Source organism: Suricata suricatta, chromosome 7 (genome assembly GCF_006229205.1).
Source record: "Suricata suricatta isolate VVHF042 chromosome 7, meerkat_22Aug2017_6uvM2_HiC, whole genome shotgun sequence".
Taxonomy (NCBI): domain Eukaryota; kingdom Metazoa; phylum Chordata; class Mammalia; order Carnivora; family Herpestidae; genus Suricata; species Suricata suricatta.
In genome coordinates, this window is record NC_043706.1 from 4,397,253 (window position 1) to 4,417,376 (window position 20,124).

Below are 20,124 nucleotides of genomic sequence, written 5' to 3' on the forward strand. Positions count from 1 at the left end.
GAAAAGAAATGCACCTCCAATTTTATTGCAGCATGATTTATGATAGCCCCAACCAAACAGGAAGTAACCTAAGTGTCCAACAGTAGTTGAATGGATAAAGAAAATGTGGTATTATGGAATACCAATAGAATATTCTGCACCCATACAAAAGATGGAAAACTTGCTGTTTTTACAGCATTGGATGAACCTTGAGGGCATTACATTAAGTGAAATAAGTGAGACAGAAAAAGATAAATACCATATTATCTCACTTATATGTCAAATCTAAAAAAAAAACAACAAACCCACCAAAGACCAAGCTCATAGAAGAAGAGTTCAGATTTGCAGTTACTAGAGAGAGGCAGGGGGTTGGGTTTGGAGAATGGGATAGAGATGGTCAAGGGTGCAAATTTCCAGTTTAACTGAATAATGGGGATGTCATCTATAACACAACTATAGTTAATACTGCTGTACAGTATGTTTGAGAGTTCCTAAGACAGTAAATCATAAAAGTTATCACAATGAAAAATTTTTTCTTGTATTTTTTGTATCTATATGAGAATATGGATGTTAGCTTTGCTGAATTCATGGATCAGTTCCAGCAAGTTTTTGGTGGAATCTTTTGAGTTTACCATATAGAGTATCATGTCATCTGTGAAGAGTGAAAGTTTGACATTCTCCTGGCTGACTTGGATGCCTTTTATTTCTTTTGTTGTCTGATTGCTGAGGGTAAGCATTCCAATATTATGTTGAATAACAGTGGCAAGAGTGGACATCCCTGTCTTGTTCCTGACCTTAGGGGGAAAGCTCTCCATTTTTCTCCATTGAGGATGATATTAGCATTGGGTTTTACATATATGGCTTTTATGATCTCAAGATGTGATTCTTCTATCCCTACTTTATTAAGGGTTTTTATCAATAAAGGATGCTGTATTTTGTCAAGTGCTTTCTCTGCACCTGTTGAGAGGATCATGTAGTTCTTTTCTTTTATTGATGTGATGTATCACGTTGATTGTTTTGTGGATATTGAACCAGCCCTGCATCCCAAGTATAAATCCTACTTGGTCATGGTGAGTAATTCTTTAACATATTGTTAGATCCAGTTGGCTGGTATCTTGTTGAGGATTTTTGCATCCATGTTCATCAGAGAAATTGGTCTGCAGTTCTCCTTTTTGGTGGGGTCTTTGGTTTTGGAATCATAGAAAGAGTTTGGAAGTTTTTCTTCCATTTTTATTTTTTGGAACAGCTTCAAGAGAATAAGTGTTAACACTTCTTTAAATGTTTGGTAGAATTCCCCTGGAAAGCCATCTAGCCCTGGACTCTTGATTTTGGGGAGGCTTTTTTTTTTATTGTTACTTCAATTCCTTTACTGGTTATGGGTCTGTTCAAATTTTCTATTTCTTCCTGTTTTAGTTTTGGTAGTTTATATGTTTCTAGAAATTTGTCCATTTTTCCCCAGATTGCCCATTTTATTGTCTTATATCTGCTTGTAATATTCTCTTATTATTGTTTGTATTTCTGCAGTGTTGGTTGTGATCTCTCCTCTTTCATTCTTTATTTTATTTATTTGAGTCCTTTCCTTTTTCTTTTTGATCAAACTGGCTAGGGGTTTATTAATTTTGTTAAAAGTTTCAAAGAACCAGCTCCTGGTTTCATTTATCTGTTCTACTGCTTTTTTTGGTTTAGATAGCATTGATTTCTGCTCTAATCTTTATTATTTCGTCTTCTGGTTTGGGGTTTTATTTGCTGTTCCTTTTCCAGCTCTTTAAGGTGTAAGATTAGGTTGTGTACCTGAGACCTTTCTTCTTCAATAGGAAGGCCTGGATTGCTATATACCTCCCTCTTGTGACCGCCTTTGCACATCCCAGAGGTTTTGGGCTGTGGTGTTCTCATTTTCATTAGCCGCCATGTACTTTTTAATTTCCTCTTTCACTTCTTGGTGAGCCCATTCATTCTTTAGTAGGATGTTATGTAGCCTCCAAGTATTTATTGTCTTTCCCATTTTTTTCTTGTGGTTGATTTCGAGTTTCACAGCATTGTGATTTGAAATATGCATGGTATGATCTCAATCTTTTTATACTCTTTGAGAGCTGATTCGTGTCCCAGTATGTGATCTGTTCTGGAGAATGTTCCATGTGCACTCGAGAAGAATGTATATTCTGCTGCTTTAGGATAAAATGTTCTGAATATGTCTGTTAAGTCCATCTGGTCCAGTGTGTCATTCAGAACCATTCTTTCCTTGTTGATTTTCTGTTTAGATTATCTGTCCATTGCTGTAAGTGGGGTATAGAAGTCCCCTACTATATAATACTATTAATAGATTATATATTCAGGGGCTTTACATTTGGAGAAAAATGGTTACAGTTGTTAGGTCTTCTTGGTGGATAGGCCCCTTAATTATAATATAATGCCTTTATTCATCTCTTGTTACAGTCTTTATTTTAAAGTCTAGGTTATCTGATATAAGTACAGCTACTCTGGCTTTCTTTTGTCAACCTTTAGCATGATAGATGGTTCTCCATCCCCTTACTTTCAATCTGATGGTGTCTTTAGGTCTAAAATGGTTATCTTGTAAACAACATATAAATGGATCTTGTGTTCTTATCCACTTTGTTACCCTATGTCTTTTGATTGGAGCATTTAGTCCATTGACATTTAGAGTTGATTATTGAAAGATAGGAATTTATTGCCATTATGTTACTTGTGGAGTTGTAGTTTCTGGTGGTGTTCTCTGATCCTTTTTAGTCTTTGTTGCTTTGGGGGGTTTTTTTCTTTTGTCTTTTCTCCCCTCAAAGAGTCCCCCTTAAAATTTCTTGCAAGACTGATTTAGTGGTCACTAACTCCTTTAGTTTTTATTTCTCTGGGAAACTTTTTATCTCTCCTTCTATTGTGAAACTTTTTATCTCTCCTTTCTATCTCTCCTTACTGGATAAAGAATTCTTGGCTGCATATTTTTCTTATTCAGTACATTGAATATATCCTGCCACTCCTTTCTGGCCTGCCAAGTTTCTGTGGATAGGTCTGCTGCAAACTTGATCTGTCTTCCCTTGTAGGTTAAGGACTCTTTTTTCCCTTGCTGCTTTCATGATTCTTTCCATGTCTGAGTATTTTGTGAATTTGACTATGATATGCCTTGTTGATGATCAGGTTTTTTTCAATCTAATAGGAGTCCTCTGTGTTTCCTGGATTTTGATATCTGTGTCTTTCCCCAGGTTAGGAAAATTTTCTGCTATGATTTGCTCATATAACCCATCTACCCCTTTTTCTCTCTCTTCGTCTTCTGGGACCCCTATGATTCTGATGTTCTTCCTTTTTAATGAGTCACTAAATTCTCTAATTCCTAAATTGTGCTCTTTTGCCTTAGTCTCCCTCTCTTTTTCTGCTTCATTATTCTCCATAAGCTTGTCCTCTCTATTGCTAATTTGCTGTTCTGCCTCGTCCATCCTTTCTGCTGTGGCATCCATTCAAGATTGCACCTCAGTTATAGCATTTTTTAAATCACCTTGACTAGGTTTTATTTCTCTTATCTCTGGCAGAAATGGATTCTAATCTGTTTTCAACCTCAGCTAGAATTCTTATTATTGTGATTCTATAATCTGGTTCAGACATCTTGCTTGTATCTGTGTTGATTAAGTCCCTGACTTTCATTTCTTCCTGCTCTTTCTTTTGGGGTGAATTCCTTTGTTACGTCATTTTGAAGGAAGAAAAGGAATTTAATAAGGTAAAAAATATATTAAAATTTTACAAATTTAAAAAACACACAAAAGATCAACTAAATGATGCTAGATCCTAGGTGTGTTTTGGTCTGGTTGTTGGAAGGAACTTGATTAGACAAAAAAAGAAAAGAAAAAAAGTTTAAAAATTTGATAAAATTAATACAATGAAATGATGGAAGTAAAATAGAATTTGAAAAATTTACAAAAAAGTAAAAAATATAGTAGAAAAAATTAGAGAAATATTTTTAATAAAAATTGAAAATAAAATATTTTTCTCTTTCTGTATTCAAGAAAAAGAAGGAAAAAATTTGAATAGATAGACCAGTGAACAGACTGAAATGCGATTGAAATTACATCATTTACCCCTAGAAGTCAAACTATGAAGCACTTTATATTCCATAAACTAAGCAGGCAGAGATTTGTGGTGTTCCTGAAGATCAAGGTTGTCCCAGTTGGGTGGGACTTAGTTTAATGGCTCTGTTCTCCACTAGAAGGTGCTGCTTAGCTTACTGGGGTGGATTGTTGTGGCACTTGTAGGAGTTTTTTGTGCATGTGTGGGACAGGTGAAAATGGCGCCCCCTGTCTACCCAGTCTCTAGTACCCCTCTGTGCGCCCCTATCAGCACTTGCACACCTGTCCTTTGTCTCTAGCTTCTGTCCACTCCCCACTTTTACACTGTCCATGACCAAGCCATCAGTTTGCCAGGTGTGACCTCCCTCCTGAATTTTATCTCAGTCGCGGCTGTGTTTCCTGACCCCTCACTTCTGAGGGACTGCAGTTTTGACCCACTCAAACCTTCTGGGGATGGGTCTCACTGAGCAATGGCTGGGTGCCAGCCGCCCCCAGGGTCATTCACGGGACCATGCTGCTGCTGCTGATGTCCAGAGACTGCAGCTGGGTGCCAGCTAGTCCCAGAAAAGGTTCATGCAATGGTGTAGCAGCAGCGTTTCAGAGGATTATGGCAAATCACAACTCACATCTGGTGCCATGCTTCACCCTTAACATCCTTGTTCCAGCACCAGCAAACATGGTTGTTCTCTGGGGTCCACTGGGACCTTTGGCTGTGGGGTGGCCAAACGGCCTCTACCAAATGTCCTCCCAGCAGAGGAACTGCCTCTCCTCGTGTGGCCCAAGGATCCCCCCAGACCTCACTCTGCTCCTGGGGTTTTGCCCTTCTCACCAGAGCACCTCCAGGTATTAACCTGTGGAGTTTCAGACTCTGTGCTCTCCCTGTTTATAGAGTCTTAATAGAATTTAAACCCTCTCCTCTCTTCTTTCTCCCTTCTTCCTTTTTTTGCAATCCCTACAGCTGTTTCCACTTTTCCACTTTCTCTCCAGCTGCTTTTGGGAGGTGGCTGGTTTCCCGTACTCTCCCCGTGTCTCCATCCTCTCTCTGCAAGCAAAAACAGCTCCTTGACCTCCTAGGCTTCTCTCTCCCCCAGTTCACATCTCCACACCAGGTACATGCTGAGGTCTGTGGTTCAGGTTGTGGAGATTGTTGTGTTAATCCTCAAATCAGTTTTCTAGGTGTGCGGGATGGCTTAGTGTTGATCTGGCTGTATTTCATAGACAGGAGATGCCAAAAAAAAAAAAAAAAAAAAAAAGTCCATGCTGTTCTGCCCTCTTGGCCCCTCCCCCCATAGGTTGTATTTTTGTTTTCACTTTATCACTAAGTATTTTCTCAATTGCCTTGTAATTTTTTGATGTATTGGTTAAGAGTGTGTTGTTATAGTCAATATTTAATTATCTCTAAAGAAATCTGTAGGTTCAATGCACTAGGATCAAATTCCTGACAGAATTTTTTGTACATGCAGACAACCTAACTATAAAATTTATAAGAAAAAGCAAAGGAACTAGAATAGCCAAAACAATTTTGAAAAAGAATAAATTTGGAGGGCTCACACTAGCCAATTTTAAGACTTGCAGTAAAGCTACAGTAATCAAGACAGCATGACACTGATGAAGGGATAAGCACATGGGTCAGTGGAGCAGAGTAGAGAGTCCAAAAATAGAGCCACACAAATATAACCAATTGATTTTTGACAAACGTGTAAAAACAATTCAACAGAAAAGAGATTTTTTCAACAAATATTAATAGAGCAATTGGACACTCCTATGCAAAAAAAGAATCTCAATGAAGACCCCACATTGTATACCAAAAAAATAAGCCAAAGTACATCATAGATCTAAATGTAAATGTAAAACTATAAGGAAAAGGCAGGAGGAAATCTTCATGACTTTGGTTTGGGCAAAGACTTCCTACATATAACACCAAAAGCACAACCCATAGAGAATAAAATATTGGACTTTATCAAAATTAAATTTTGTTTTCTCTATGAAAGACACTCATAAGGGAATAAAAAGACACACTAAAGACCATGAGTAAATATTTACAAATCAAATATCTAACAACTTGTGTCCAGAATCTATAACGAACTCTCAAAATTCAATGTCAGGAAACAACTCAGTAATACATGGGCAACATTTGAGTGGATACTTCATCAAAGAAGATAAATAGATGCAAATCAACATAAGAAATGATGTGCTTCTACCATTAGCCATTGGGAAATACAGATTAAAGCCACAGGGAGATAACAAAGTTTTGAAAATTGACAATAACCAGTTACGGTAAGGATGCAGAGCAACAGGACCTTTCTCAGATGGTTGTTGGGAAGTCAAAATTGCACAGCCTTCTGGAAAACAGTTTGGCTGTTTCCTTAAACATGCATGTATCATAGGGCCCAGAAATTCCATTTCTGTGTATTTGCCCGAAAAAAAAATGAAACTTTTATTCACACAAAACTTGTACACAGATATTAATAGCAGCTCTATTCATAATTATGAAGCCAAGTCAAATATCATTCACAGGTGAGTGGCTAAACAAACCATGATATCTCTACCTCATAGAATACACTACAGAGCAAAGATTGCAACATGGATGGATCTCAAAGGCATCATACTAAGTGGAGAAAGTCAGTTTCATAAGGTGACATCTCGTATGATCCTGTTGATATGGCGTTCTGGAAAAGACAAAACTATATGGGCGAACAGATCAACGGTGGCCAGGGGTTGGACTGGGGGAGGGTTGGACTGAAACGGGGAGAGTTTTGAGGGGTGATCGGATCCCTCTTTATACTGATGTCGGCAGTGGTTGCACAAATCTGTACATGTGCTAGAATTCACAGAGCCATTCTCAAAAAGTAAAAATACTGAATGTAAATTGATCTTTTTAATTAAAAACAACAACAAAAGCAAATAGTTATTCTTAATACCTCCAGCCATGGTAGTTCAAGCTCCCGTATTTGTTTGAGTCATATTTGTGACATAGTCAGGCTGCACATTTTATGGCACTCATAACCCCTTGGAAAAACAATACATATAATTTATCCATTCTGTCATATCGGAAGCACAATTTTATTATTTTAAATGTTAAGGTCTTATAGATAAGGTTTTATAGAAAAGGTCTTATACATAAGGTCTTATAGACAGTTTAATTTTGCCTTTATAAGATTCTGTAATAATACATAAAACTTATTTTATCCTTAGTACAGGCAATGACTCAGCCTCTAACTGCAATATTGCTTTTACGAGCAAAGAGCAGTTCGGTCTGCTTTACAGTGAGCCTCTTTACCATCCCTCCTGGGAGCATTCTGTGAACAAAAGGCAGACATGTGCAGACAGTCAGTACGTGTGTCATTGTACCAATGTGTGGGACATTAAAGAATTGGAAATTTATTGTAAATTGTTGGATGATAAAGAAACCAGTCAAGATAAGTTTTCATAACAATAATTCTGTAGGGACAGGTCATGATTTCTCATCCATTACAGGCAGCACAGTAGCATAGAAGAGATCGTGTACGTGGATTTAGGTTTTCCCCTCTATCATTCATTGGAAGCAATTATTTGACTTATCTAAGCTTCGTTTGTCTCATCATTAAAACACAACTGCCCTCACTTTAATGTTCTCTGTTCTCAGCATGTGTTTAATCATGTAATACCTATTGCAGATGTGTTTCCATTCTTTCCACCTTCTTGTTGAATTATTTAGTGATCTCCTGTCTTCCTGGTCTTTCTGGAAAGACTGACCTAAGATGGAAAAATCATTTCTTTTGATCATTATGCATTCACTTATCGTTTTCTGAGCAGCACTGTTCTAGGTACTGGAAAAGCAGAGATGAGATGGTCGTGTTCAGAGTGCCCGTCTCCTGGAAGGGAGTACCCATTGTGATACAGAACAAAAGGTGTCAGGACACCTGTGTGTTCTGGAGGCAGTGGGGGTCAGAAAATGACTACCGGGTGAGACGCTGAAGGGCAGTTTTGAAGTACGAATAGACACTGACCGGAAAAGAGGGAAAGAAGCTGAGACGACAGAGCAAAGCTCAGTACAGGGGACTGAGGACATGGGAGAAACAAGGGCACCACACAGTGAACAGCCGTATGTGTGCCTTGGCAAATGGCCGGGGTTGTTATCTTGAAGGCATGAGGAGCCCAATAAATGAGTCTTCTGAGGAACAGGGGCGTGCTCAGACAGGGGAGGTTAGGTTGTGTGTCTGTGTGGTTGGAAGAAAAGGGCAACACTGATCCTGGAGACCAGTGAGAGAACCGTTGCAATCCTCTAGGAGGGATGATGAGTGACGGTGAGGAGCGAGAAGGGAATTCAGACTCAAGGGGCGTTAAGGAGACTGAACTCCAAGAACTTGGAGAAGAACCAAGTGTCGTGGGTACTTGCTTAGAGGACACTTGGCTACTTCACATACTGCCTTCTAAAGTGATCGCAAGCCACTCTTCGGTGTGTAAGCAACGGGCAAATGTTGGTCTCAGCACTCGCGGTACCCCTCAGGGCAGCATCTGGGTAATGATTTTATGATTATTTTAGAGAGGGAGACAGAGAATCAGGAGGTGGCAGGATTTTGTGAGCGCTACACCTTATGTTGTAGGAAGCGTCATCTGACAGTATGTATTGTGGTTTGGAGATGAGACCAGTTAGTGAGTCATCCTGAGAAGAGAGGTAGTAAGAAGACAGACAGAATGGTGGCACCTGCTTCGAATTGAGTTCTGCGCCACGGGAGGTCATTAACGCCAGCCTGAAGGGAGAAGCTATGCACATCTGTGGGCCAAGTGGCGTCTTCACTCACATTCGTGGAAGGGATTCCAGGGTCATAAGTAATGCAAGTCGCCCAGGTCCTGTAGGAATCCAAGGGCTTGCATAGGTTTTGTGTTTGTCTGGCTACTTTTCTGTATCCAGAGTAGGTGACCAGGCTGTAGCTCAAGAAGGTTAAATTTCCTTTAAGAGAAGTGTCTGTCTCTTATACCCATGTCAGGTGAAACATGGTGACAGATCCTTTTTCTCTGGATCTTCCCTTTCTGCTCCAACACCACCACCACCTTCCTATATGACACTGAAATGGTGACTTCCAGGAAGACTGTGGTCCGGGACTAAATTTGGGAGTTGCTCAGCTCTGATCAGTAGCACAGTTAGAAACTAGGTCTCAGGAAGGGCTGTGACTGAAGATGTGTGTACTCTTTTATAATAGGTAGATTTTTCCTGGTTTTGAGTAGACTTTTATTTTTAATTTATTTCTTTACCTTGGCTTATAAACAACAGAGATTTATTTCTCAGGAGGCTAGAAAGTCCAACATCAAGGTGCAGATTGAGTGTCTCCTGAGGGCTGGCTTCCTGCTTCCCAGACAGCTGTCTTCTCTCTTATAGGCCTTACGTGACTTTTCAGACATGGCTCCCAAATGTGCGGTGGACAGTGAGTGGACACTGCCACCAGTGAGGTGACCTCAGGCACGTCACCTGGGCTTTCAAAGCCTTCGTCCCCTTCTCTCTACAATGAGAGAATGAATGGTAGCTCTCTCCTTAGAGCACCAGGAAGATAAAATCAACTAGTTCATGTTCAGGGCTTAGTATTATTCCTACCGAATAATATTTAGTCATCTGTACCTTTAATTAATATTAAATACAAGTGTGTGCTGTTCCCACCTATTCAAAATTGTCGGTCTTTTTACATCCAACTTTAATTCCAATCACCATATGATTATACTTAAAAACAAAGTATAAATACAACACCTTGGACTAATCATTCTTCCCTCGTCAGGGACATTGGACCAGGGATAGTCTTTATTCTTCCATGGCGTAAATTATTGGGAAGTGGAAATGAAGACAAAAAAAATTCTAGCCTTGCACTACTCAGACTGTGCATCTGAGAATTCAATGTTTTCTTACAGGACCATGTTCTTATTTCTCAGGTACATTAAGGAAACAAACATCAAAAACGACCCAAATGAACTTAACGATCTTATCAAGAAAAACTCTGATGTGGTCACATGGACCCCACGGCCTGGAGCCACTCTCGATCTGAGTCGGATGCTAACAGACCCAACAGACAGGTTTGGTTTCATTCTTCATAGAGACTAAAGATGGTTTATGACTTTCTTTCAACTTTATGAGAAAATAAAGGGCACACCCATGGCCTTTGGGCAGGTCCTTATTTGTAGGAATGTTAAGTCGTTGCTGACAGGCATGCCAAGTTTCTTGTGCAATCAGTGCCATACAGCACCTTTTAAAATGTAAGTATTACTGTTTAAATACACTGTTAAATAAGTGTCTTTCAGATCTAAGGGGGAAAAGACTGAGTTTTCCCCTACATTTCTCATGCGACATAACAAATACTCACTACTTTCATCACCTCGGCACCTTATTTGAGGATGAAGGGTGAGGGTGTTTTTTCCTATCAGGGGCCATTGATGGGCTCAAAAAGAAGTTGCCTTAAAGAAGTAGAAAGCGATAAACATGACAGTTTTTGCACCAGCATGCACCTTACCCCACTGCCCGCCCCGCGGAGAGCACATCTGAACAAGTAACAGTGCGCCGGGAATGAATTCGAGAAAAGTTCACATCAATGTCTCAGACCTATGTTTTTATAAACACTTGTCTTGAGCCAAATGAAACTGTAAGTTCCTCACCCTAATTTAGAAACTGACGGGGCAGGTTCGAGAGCGAAGCACACAGTTAACCAAAAGCGCACACCTGCTCCCGGCCTCGCCCCTGCAAAGTCAGGGGTTAGCGATTCTGACCTCTTGCTGGCTTATTGTGTCACACCAGTTGTTGAAGCTGATCCATTCTCCTCCGCAAATCCCCCATGAATCCATCGCTTGCCTCCAGCCTTTTCTGCCATGGCCTTAATTCAGCTCCTCACAGTCTTTAGCCTCGATTTCCACAGTGGCCCCTGACTTGTCTGTGCCTGCGTCTGTGTTCTCCCTTGACCGTCCTCTACGCCAGCCAGTTCCAGTCAGCTGGTCAAAATCCATGGTAGATTTTTGTGCATCATAAAATCAGCAACATTGATTACAACCTGCATTTCTAAAAAATAAAATCGACCAGAATAGGACATACCTGAGTTTTTGCCTAAATAAAGGGAAAGTATTATTTCAGGAAACTCTGGTTTCAGAGGTACTGTTGGTGGACCCCCAGGGTCCTGATATAAAATATTTTTACAGGGATCATGGGCAAAAGGTTTGCAAGCCCTCACTCCACATTGTTGCCAGAGTAACCTTTTTAAAATGCAAAACTGTTCCTGTCCCTTCCTGGTTCAAGTTCTTTCCCATCTCCCCACTGCCTCTGGGATAAAAGCAGTTTATATTCTCCAAATCAAGGGTAAGAGAAGTTTTTAATTATTCTGGTATTAGAGGGGCATCGGGAGCCTTTGTCATTTGGCGCTTGCTGAGCTCCACGTCTTCTCGGTCCTGCCCTCCCGACGGGTCCTGGAGCGGTAATTCCCAAACAGAATAACCAACCAGAGGGACCTGGATAAAGGCAGACTCTGAGCTCTGCCCCCAGGGGCTCTGACTCAGTAGATCGGAGGTAGAGCCTGGGAATGTGCATTCATATCGCCGCATTACCAAACCCTCTGGGTAACAAAGTAATGCTGTTCGATTCTCAGTAATGGCCCAGTGTGAAGGGCATAGAAGTCTAAATGCTTAACTCTGCCTGCGGGGGGGGGCGGGGGAAGAGGACATGCGGTCGAGAAAAGCTCAGTCTGAAATCTCTGACGTTTGAGCCAGGTCTCAGAGCTGAAGAGCTTACCAGTGGAGTGAGGGGGGGCAAATGAGAGAGAGAGAAGGAGCGACAGACTCCAGATTCCAGCCAGAGCGAACAGCATGTGCTCGTGAAGGGAGGGGCCGGTGGTGTGAGTCTGATGAAGGCAGACACTTTGAATCAGTGAACAAGTGTATGTCATTCATTCTGAAATGATTTATTGAGCTCCTCTGGTATACCTGCCTAGGCATCATACGAGGTACAGGGACACAGCCATGAAAATGTCCTTCCCTCATGAAACAGGAATGCCAAATGCCAGGGGGGAGGGGGCAGGGGGCAGGGTCAGAAAGGCCTTGTGCAACCGTCGAGGGAGCTTGCCTGAGAGTAAATAGTGCCCGAGCCAAGCAGGCACGTCACCCCATTATGTTCTGGAGAAACCATTTCCGCCTGCAGCAGAGTGTCAGCTGGGGAAGAGGCCACCGGAGATAACTCCAGGCAAGAAGGCCGCCGGGGAGCCGGACATTAGTGAGGCTTTAAGCCGAGACTGGGTGAGGAGTTGAAGGCGTAGATCTGAGATGGACTCAACAGTTGGAAGCTCTGGGATTCTGTAAGTAATTTCTCATGGAAGCTAGAGCATTCGTAGCTTTGAGAGAACGGTGGACTGAAAGTGTCATTTTTGAGAAGTGGTGCCCACAGGCCTATGATAACTTGCCAGAAATTTACCAGACAGGTGCCCGTTTCCTTCCTAGGATTTCTCTTGCCCACACCTCCTCCAGTTCCATCTCTAGGGTTCAGGACTCTGTGTTTCACACGGTGACTCCCTCTTCACACTGAATGGACAGAGCTCTGAGGATGTCAGAGAACTCGGTTGTCTAGGTTGCTGACTGGGTTTCAGAATAAAATTGCCCATCTGTCCATATCAGCTGCAGTTTGATCAGTACAAGAGGAGGACCATATATTAGAGACCCCAAATCCTGGCTGTTTCTCTGAGCACCTGGGTGGCTCAGTCAGTTGAGTGGCCAGCTTTGGCTCAGGTCATGATCACGCAGTTCGTGGGTTCGAGCCCTGCATCCAGCTCTGTGCTGACAGCTAGCTCAGAGCCTGGAGCCTGTTTCAGATTCTCTCTCTCTCTCTCTCTCTCTCTCTCTCTCTCTCTCTCTCTCTCTGACACTCCCCTACTCATGCTGTCTCTCTCTCTCAAAAGTAAATTTAAAAAATTATTTTTAAATCATGCAGATGCTCAATAGAGACTTGTTGAGCCCCTTTTATGAACCATCATGGCTGCCACTTTGCCCACACTTCTGTTCCATGGGGGCAGGGGTGGGACAGGGAGCAGACGTCCATAAATAGGACCCTACATTATGTTCAATGCTTCCATCATGTAGCTACCTGAACCAAAAGGGTCCATATCAGTGGTTTTCCAACCTTCTTTTCCCTCCTTTACACACGCACACTCTGACTAGGTGCCTCCTCACAGCCACCTTGCAGGCATTAGACCCCGTGGTCATCTGTGATTTCCTTTAAGTGGCCACTTTCCACCTGGGTGGTAAAGGCATCCGAAAGGGTCGCACACACTCAGGCACCTCGGGTAACGTGCCTCCTGCACACGCAGCAGACATCGGGGCCGTCGCCTCAGTGTGTGCAGGAGGGGGCCCCCCGCAAGTGTGCGGTGCGTGTCTCCCATCAGCCTTGGCTACCCTTCCAGCTCCTACGGGAAAAATCCCTTTAAGGGACATATATGTGGCCACACAGCTTCCATAGGCTGAGTTTTCCTACCAGGACTAAAGAGGAAATCCAAGGTTCTTTTGTTAATTTTTAATGTAATTTCTGATTTTTTTTTAATATTTAGGGAAAAGGTACAAAAGATGTGGCATGTTCCCGTACCCCTGGACTCTCTCTAACGCTACCATCTTGCATGCCCATAATGTAGTCATCAATGCCAGGGGACTCCCACTGTCCCAATACTACTAACTGTCCCCTTTGTGTCCTTCAGCAAGGGCATCATAGAGCCTCCGGAGGGGACCAAAATCTACAAGGATTCCTGGGACTTTGAACCGTATTTGAACACCTTGCATGCTGCTGTAGAAGACGAGATCTTTCTTCACTCATCCTGGATAAAAGAGTACTTCACTTGGGCAGGATTTAAGGATTATAACCTGGTGGTCAGGGTACGTCACGCGTGTCGCTGGTCTCCGCGCTCTCGTATTATGAAACTAGAGGAGGTCCTCTCGAGCGTCCCCGCTTGTTTCTCAACAAGCTTGCCTTACTTTCCCTCATATGCCATGTGTGCTGCCGGGGGGTTGGGGGTGTTCTGTTTTGTCTAGCTTGGCAGAAACAGCTATTTATGCTGGGGGCTAGAAGGTGCTATCCACCTGACGTGTGGCGGGTGACAGAGAAGCAGGGTCTCTTATCTGCAGCTGTGTTAGGAACCAAATTACACCAAACATGGGGTTTAACCACAAGGTTAAGTGCTAGATCTAGGCTGGAGGTCCGGAACTTATATTCACTGCAAGGCACACATACAGAGCTCACAAGCCAAGCGGTTCAGGTTATAACCTGGTCACCGATGCTGAAGGTGTATCCGAAAGCAAAGTAAATAAATACTAACAGGTAGGGAGTGCAAGGGAAAGAGGGTGCCTCAGTGGGCCAGGAGTCCTGCAGAGTCTGGAGTAACCAGCCACTCCCATGTGTATTTTATCCGGCTTATCTTTAGTGCGTGTGGTGCCAAGTTCAGGGACCACGCATCAGGCAACAGACAACATTCACTCTTTGAGACAGGGACTGGGGGCCCTCAGAATGAGGACTGTTCCCAGGTTTACCTTTCAACCCCTGAACAGTAATACCAGGCAGTTCTTGCCATTCCTAAGAGGCAGTGATTCCTAATAACCTGCCCCGGCGGAGGGTGGGGGGGGTGGTCAGTGCCACTCTATGACAGTGATTTCACTGGTCGGTGGTGAGGTAGGTTTGAGTATGCTTAGGAGTAGGTTTACAAAGTTGTCAGCTTTCTTTCCTCGGGATGAATTGTCATTATTCCAAGATTAGGTCCTCTCTGTGTTTGAGGTGTCAAAGCATTCTTCCCTTAATGAAATACAAGTAGACCTAAGAATTTTTTTAAGTCCTCACTGGGAAATAAAACATGGTTGACCCTTGAGCAATACATATAAACAGATTTTTAAACAAATGAGTACTGTAAATACACTGTATGTGTGTAAATTCTCTTAGCAATTTCTTTTTTTCAATGTAATTTGTATTTATTTTGAGAGAGAGAACAGGGGAGGAGCAGAGGAGGGTGGAGAGAATCCCAAGCAGGCTCCATACTGTCAGCACAGAGCCTGATGTGGGGCTCGAACTCATGAACCACGAGATCACAACCTGAGCTGAAATCAAGAATTGGCTGCTTAACTGACTGAGCCACCCAGGTGCCCCTCTTAGGATTCTCTTAATAACATTTTTTCTCTAGGTTACTTTATTGTAAGAATACAGTATATGATACATATTACATGCAAAATATGTGTTACTGTCTTATGTTATCGGTAAGGCTTCTGGTCACCATGCTATATAGTTAGGTTGTGGGGAAGGCAAGTGATTCATGGAGCTTCAGGTGCACGGGAGCGGCAGTGGGAAGGGGTCTGGGCCCCCAGCCGTTTGTGTCCTTCAAAGGCACTGCATCAGTGTTTATATTAGCCCCCGAAGAGTTTTTAGGAAATTGTCTTTGAAATCCAGAGACCTGGAGAACGTTGGTCTGAATGATTATTTTCAGTGGGACAATCAGTATGAAAAAGAGAAAATATGTGGTATTTTCCACGAAGCTGTAGATGTTCAGCTGCTCTATGATGATGAGAAACATTGCACATTTTTTCTTCCTTTACCTGCAAACTCACCGTGGTGTTTGCTGTCCCATTACTAACAGCACTCGAGCTAATGACAATCTTCTCCGTGAATCTGATTGAAGTTAGTGAAGCCGCTTGCTTGTGTAGAAGGCTAGGATTGAATGCTATCAGTTCAAGAGAGAGCAAGGTGGAGGGAGGGAATATATGAACTACAATTCATTGCTATCATTTAAGGATGTTTGGGTCTAACCCCGTTTAGGATTTTTAGAAGACCTTGACCACCAGATTGATATGCTTCTTCCCTTTGCACAGATGATTGAAACAGATGAGGACTTCAGCCCTTTTCCTGGAGGATATGACTATCTGGTTGACTTTCTAGATTTATCCTTTCCAAAAGAAAGACCAAGCCGGGAACACCCATATGAGGAAGTAAGCCGCAAAGTGCTCCTTCCTGTCTACCTTTCTTCCTTCCTTTTTAATCCACTTTTTATTTTAGATTTATGGAAAAGCTTGCGAGGATAGTATAGAAGGTCACTAACACCTTCCTTTACTGTGGCAGTTGTCACAACTGATGAGCCAATATTGAAACATAATATTAACTGAAGTCCACACTTGCTGCTTGTTGAGTCCACTGCAAACACTGGCTTCTCTACATGCTCACTGCCAAACCCTGACCCGCGTGCACTGGCATCACCCCTGCAAGCCCAGGTCTCTGCCTCCTTCCCTGCAGGGAGCCCCATGGCCACCCCTATAAAGGGAATTAAGTCAACATAAATCAACACGCATTTGGTTGAGCTCCAGTTCTGAGCAAATCCCTGACCTGTGGCACCAGAAAGGAGAGGAAGAGCTATTGCTTTGGAGACAGCGTCCAGGTTGGGCTGGTGCCCGATCCCTGCTGACTATAGGCTTTGAGTAAGTGATTTAACCTGTCCAAGCCTTGTTTTTTCCTTCTTTCCATGGGGTGCATTCCCACTCCTCCACTTTGCAATGGTCACATGACTAATATTATACGTGAGCATGCACTGTAATTTTGAATTCTATATGAATGCAATATAACAACCATTTGGTAAATTAGGATATACAGCTGCCCTCGAACTTACTACATGTACCGTATAAACGCATGCTACTTTAATTGTAGTGGTTTAAACGTAACTTCATGTAACAGATGTGTTCTTAAACGACCTTTTAATAATCTGATTTGTACTTTAAGGCTTAGTAAAGAATTTGCTATTGAAAAGAATCCTAGGTTGAAACTTCAGTAAAACCAATAACTTACTGCCTGTTTTCTGCTTTTTAAAAAACTGGACTTTCACATAGAGGAAAACCCTATGTGAAGCACCCATTTTAAGCAAAATGGGTCTATTACATTTATTGCTTTATTTAACAAACACATAGCTCTTTATAAACTTTATAAACACTAAGTCATTTATTCCGCAACAACCTTATGGACAGACGTCACTCTGGTCCCTGCTTCTGGATCAGGGTAACACCACACCAGCGGTCAGGGACTTGCCCGCAGGCTGTCTAGCGGCCAAACGGTAGGGCAGAGGGCTGACTCCGCCTCTAGAGTCCGTGTATCAGCCACTCTGTTGCTTCTCAAATCTGCATTTACAAACTCTATATATTGAGGTATCTGTTCGCCTTGAAGGAGATTCATCTTTGGGCTTTTTTGATTAGCAAGTTCATGTAAACTATTTAACGGAAAGTCACATCTCCACGGCTTCTCATGATGCACCTGCTAGCTAAAGGGCCACTTGCTGCGGAGGGAAATGTGCCGGGAAGTGGACTGTCCTCGTGCCCAGCCCTCTGTCACGTGGCTCTCGGTGCTTTGATCCGCCAGGATTTTAGGGCAGCTTCTCTTGCTGAGGTTTGCTTACACCCACCCTTGGAAGTGCTCCTGGAGCCCTCTCGTGATGCCTTCATTTTTTTTTTAAACTGTTAATTGCCTCTCAAGCTCCTGAGTGTATCTTCCGTCTCACCAGCTCTCCGTGTCTCCTAGACGCATGGCTGCTGCAGTCCACCTCCTCCTGCTCCAATCTGGATGAGCTCCTCTGGGTCTCTGCAGATCTGTCACCTTGTGACCTCCCCTCCCTGCCTCCAGACCCCGGCCAGGTCTCAGCCTTCTTCACTTTAGACTTTCTGCTTACGTCACTGCCAAACAAGGGATGCATGGGAGCTGAACTTTCAATACTTTCCTGCCACGAGTTACAGGGAGTTTAGCCGAGCACGTGACACTGGCTGGCAAGTCACCTTGTGTGGACACGCGGGGGCTGGCTTCTCCCGGTATGCCCCTCTGCTTCCCGGTGGCTGGTCTCTCTTCATTTGTAAGTTGCTCTCAATACTTACAAATGAAGAGAGATTCGTCAATACTTACCAATAACAAGAAGTAAGGGATTCGTCAATACTTACCAATAACAAGACCTTTTCCAAGCAGATATAGGGCTCTCTGGCTCTGTATGGGACTTGTCGTCAGCGGGCTTGACCTAAAGGCAGGGACCACATGCTTCTGTGCTCACCACTGGCTCAAGGCAGGCTGGAAACAGGAGAGCTGGGTGCGGACTGCCACCTGGAGAGTAAGTGCTGGGCCTGAAGGGGGCAACGCCTGATGGTCCCCCAGCCAGTCAGAATATTCTAGAGAACTCAGGAGCCTGGATTTTCATGTGAAATACCCAGATTTACAAATGAGCGCAAAGCGAACTCAGGTTTTGAAAAGGGGCTGCAGGACCTATGACTCACAAGCTGGGCTTTATTTGGAGCCCCTTGCACTCCCCCCGGAACCGAACCTATTTGGTGAGAGCAATGCAAAGGGCCGTAGGAAGGGGTTGGCACTTGGATGTAGGTCATGCCGTGTGTCCTCACGGTCATCCTGGGAACCCACCTCTGCCCCCACACATCTGGTTGCCCCTCCTCATGCGCTCTCAGAGTCTGAAGACTCTGTCTTTGGTTGCCCCTCATCAGTCGGCGTTCCCGACTGAAGTTAGTTGAAATCTCTTGCTGGTCAACAACTCCCTCTGTCTCCTGTTCCACGGCCCCTGATACCTGTATCCATGTATTGTGAGCATGTAGGTTGGGCGTGGAAGTACACAGAACACAGGTGGTTTATTGAGTGTGATCTGTCCATCTTTTTGAACTGAAGTCCTTTGTCCGTTCCTGACACTGCCCCTGGGTTTTCTCACCTCCTGAGTATTCTCCTGCACTCTTCCGGGGCCTCTTTCTCCAGGCATCCCTTGAAGCTCTTGTTTCCCCTCCAGGGGCTGTGTTCAAGTCACTCTTCCTCCCGGGCCTCTTCCTGGGTGACCTCATCTGCTGGTGCCACATCTCCACTAATGACTCCAAAATCTGTATGTCATGTTCTGCACCACGCTCATGCTTGAGATCATTTCCAGTCAACAGCCTACTAGACCTCCTCACCCAGATTTCCAAATCCTTGTTACCTCCTTTTCAACCTGTTCAAATTTCAACACATTGTCTTCCTTCTCTAGAACCGCTCTTTCTTCTTTTCTGGATTATTCGCACATTGTCTTCCTTCTCTAGAACTGCTCTTTCTTCTTTTCTGGATTATTCACACATTGTCTTCCTTCTCTAGAACCGATCCTTCTTCTTTTCTGGATTATTCGCAGTATTGCTCCCTGACGTCGACCCATACTTGATACAGGGGAGTGACCCTCTATTCTTCCCTCTTCCCCAAAGCTAATCAGCCACCAGGACCTTCCCACTTCTACCCTCAGTACTTCTCAGTTCTGTTCGCGGTCTTCCGTGCGCTCTTCTCCAGACAAAGTTTAGAGAGGCCACCCCCTGGCCCAGCGTGAGGAAGGCGATCTCAATCCTATGAGGGCAGCCTCATCCCTGCGAACTGCAGGCGTGTTCCGAACAAAAGAACAGGGCAGCTGGCCTGTGTCCACAGTGGATGCCACCTTTTAGAGGAAAGGTGCAGGCAGGAGAAACATCCGGGGTGTCAGTCCTCTCATCCTTCCACATAACCTACTGGCCTCCTGTTCCTGGCACTTGGCGTCCAGGGGCGGGCGTGGGCTGTTTCCCAGGAAAAATCTGAGCCCGATAGTGGTGACCTTTAGCGCTGATGCAAGGTCAAAGCCACCGCTGACCTTAGCACACTCCTTTTTCACAAGTGATATCACTGTTTCTCCTGTGCTAGAGGAGACCGAGGCTTAGCGGGGTGACGGCCAGGTGACTAGTAAGCCCCGGGCTGGCGCCCCAAACCATCTCTGCTTGTCTTCTCATCCTGAGCTCCTCCGACCGCTCCCCTGAGCCACGGTGCCCGGACTTGGCTTCTCGAAAGGGAAGGGCCTGACCGCCCGCGGGAGGTGGCCTCCCTGCGCTGCAGCCCCAACCTGCGAACCCCTGGAGCCCTGGGGACGGCGGGCAGGAGGCTTGCACGCACCCCTGTGAGCACGAGCGCAGCGCCCACGGTTACAGGAGGCCTACTGCACACCGGGAAGGCTGGTCAGTGCACGGCTCCACCGAGGCCCACGACCGCCCTGTGTGGAAAGCCCCACGGTCCACACTCCGCATATGAGTGAGGCCAAGGCCCGGGCGGCTG

The 20,124-nt window shown here is 44.0% G+C and overlaps 1 protein-coding gene across 2 annotated transcripts in view; it reads left to right on the top strand.

Annotated features, from left to right (window-relative positions):
• The window catches only part of LOC115295629 (cytidine monophosphate-N-acetylneuraminic acid hydroxylase), a 73,403-nt gene that overhangs the window by 46,650 nt on the left and 6,629 nt on the right, over positions 1 to 20,124 (top strand). For both annotated transcript variants that reach the window (XM_029943711.1, XM_029943712.1), the window contains exons 10-12: positions 9,948 to 10,088; positions 13,730 to 13,904; positions 15,879 to 15,995. In XM_029943711.1, coding sequence (XP_029799571.1) covers positions 9,948 to 10,088; positions 13,730 to 13,904; positions 15,879 to 15,995 — 433 coding nt within the window. The remainder of the gene's footprint in view (positions 1 to 9,947; positions 10,089 to 13,729; positions 13,905 to 15,878; positions 15,996 to 20,124) is intronic.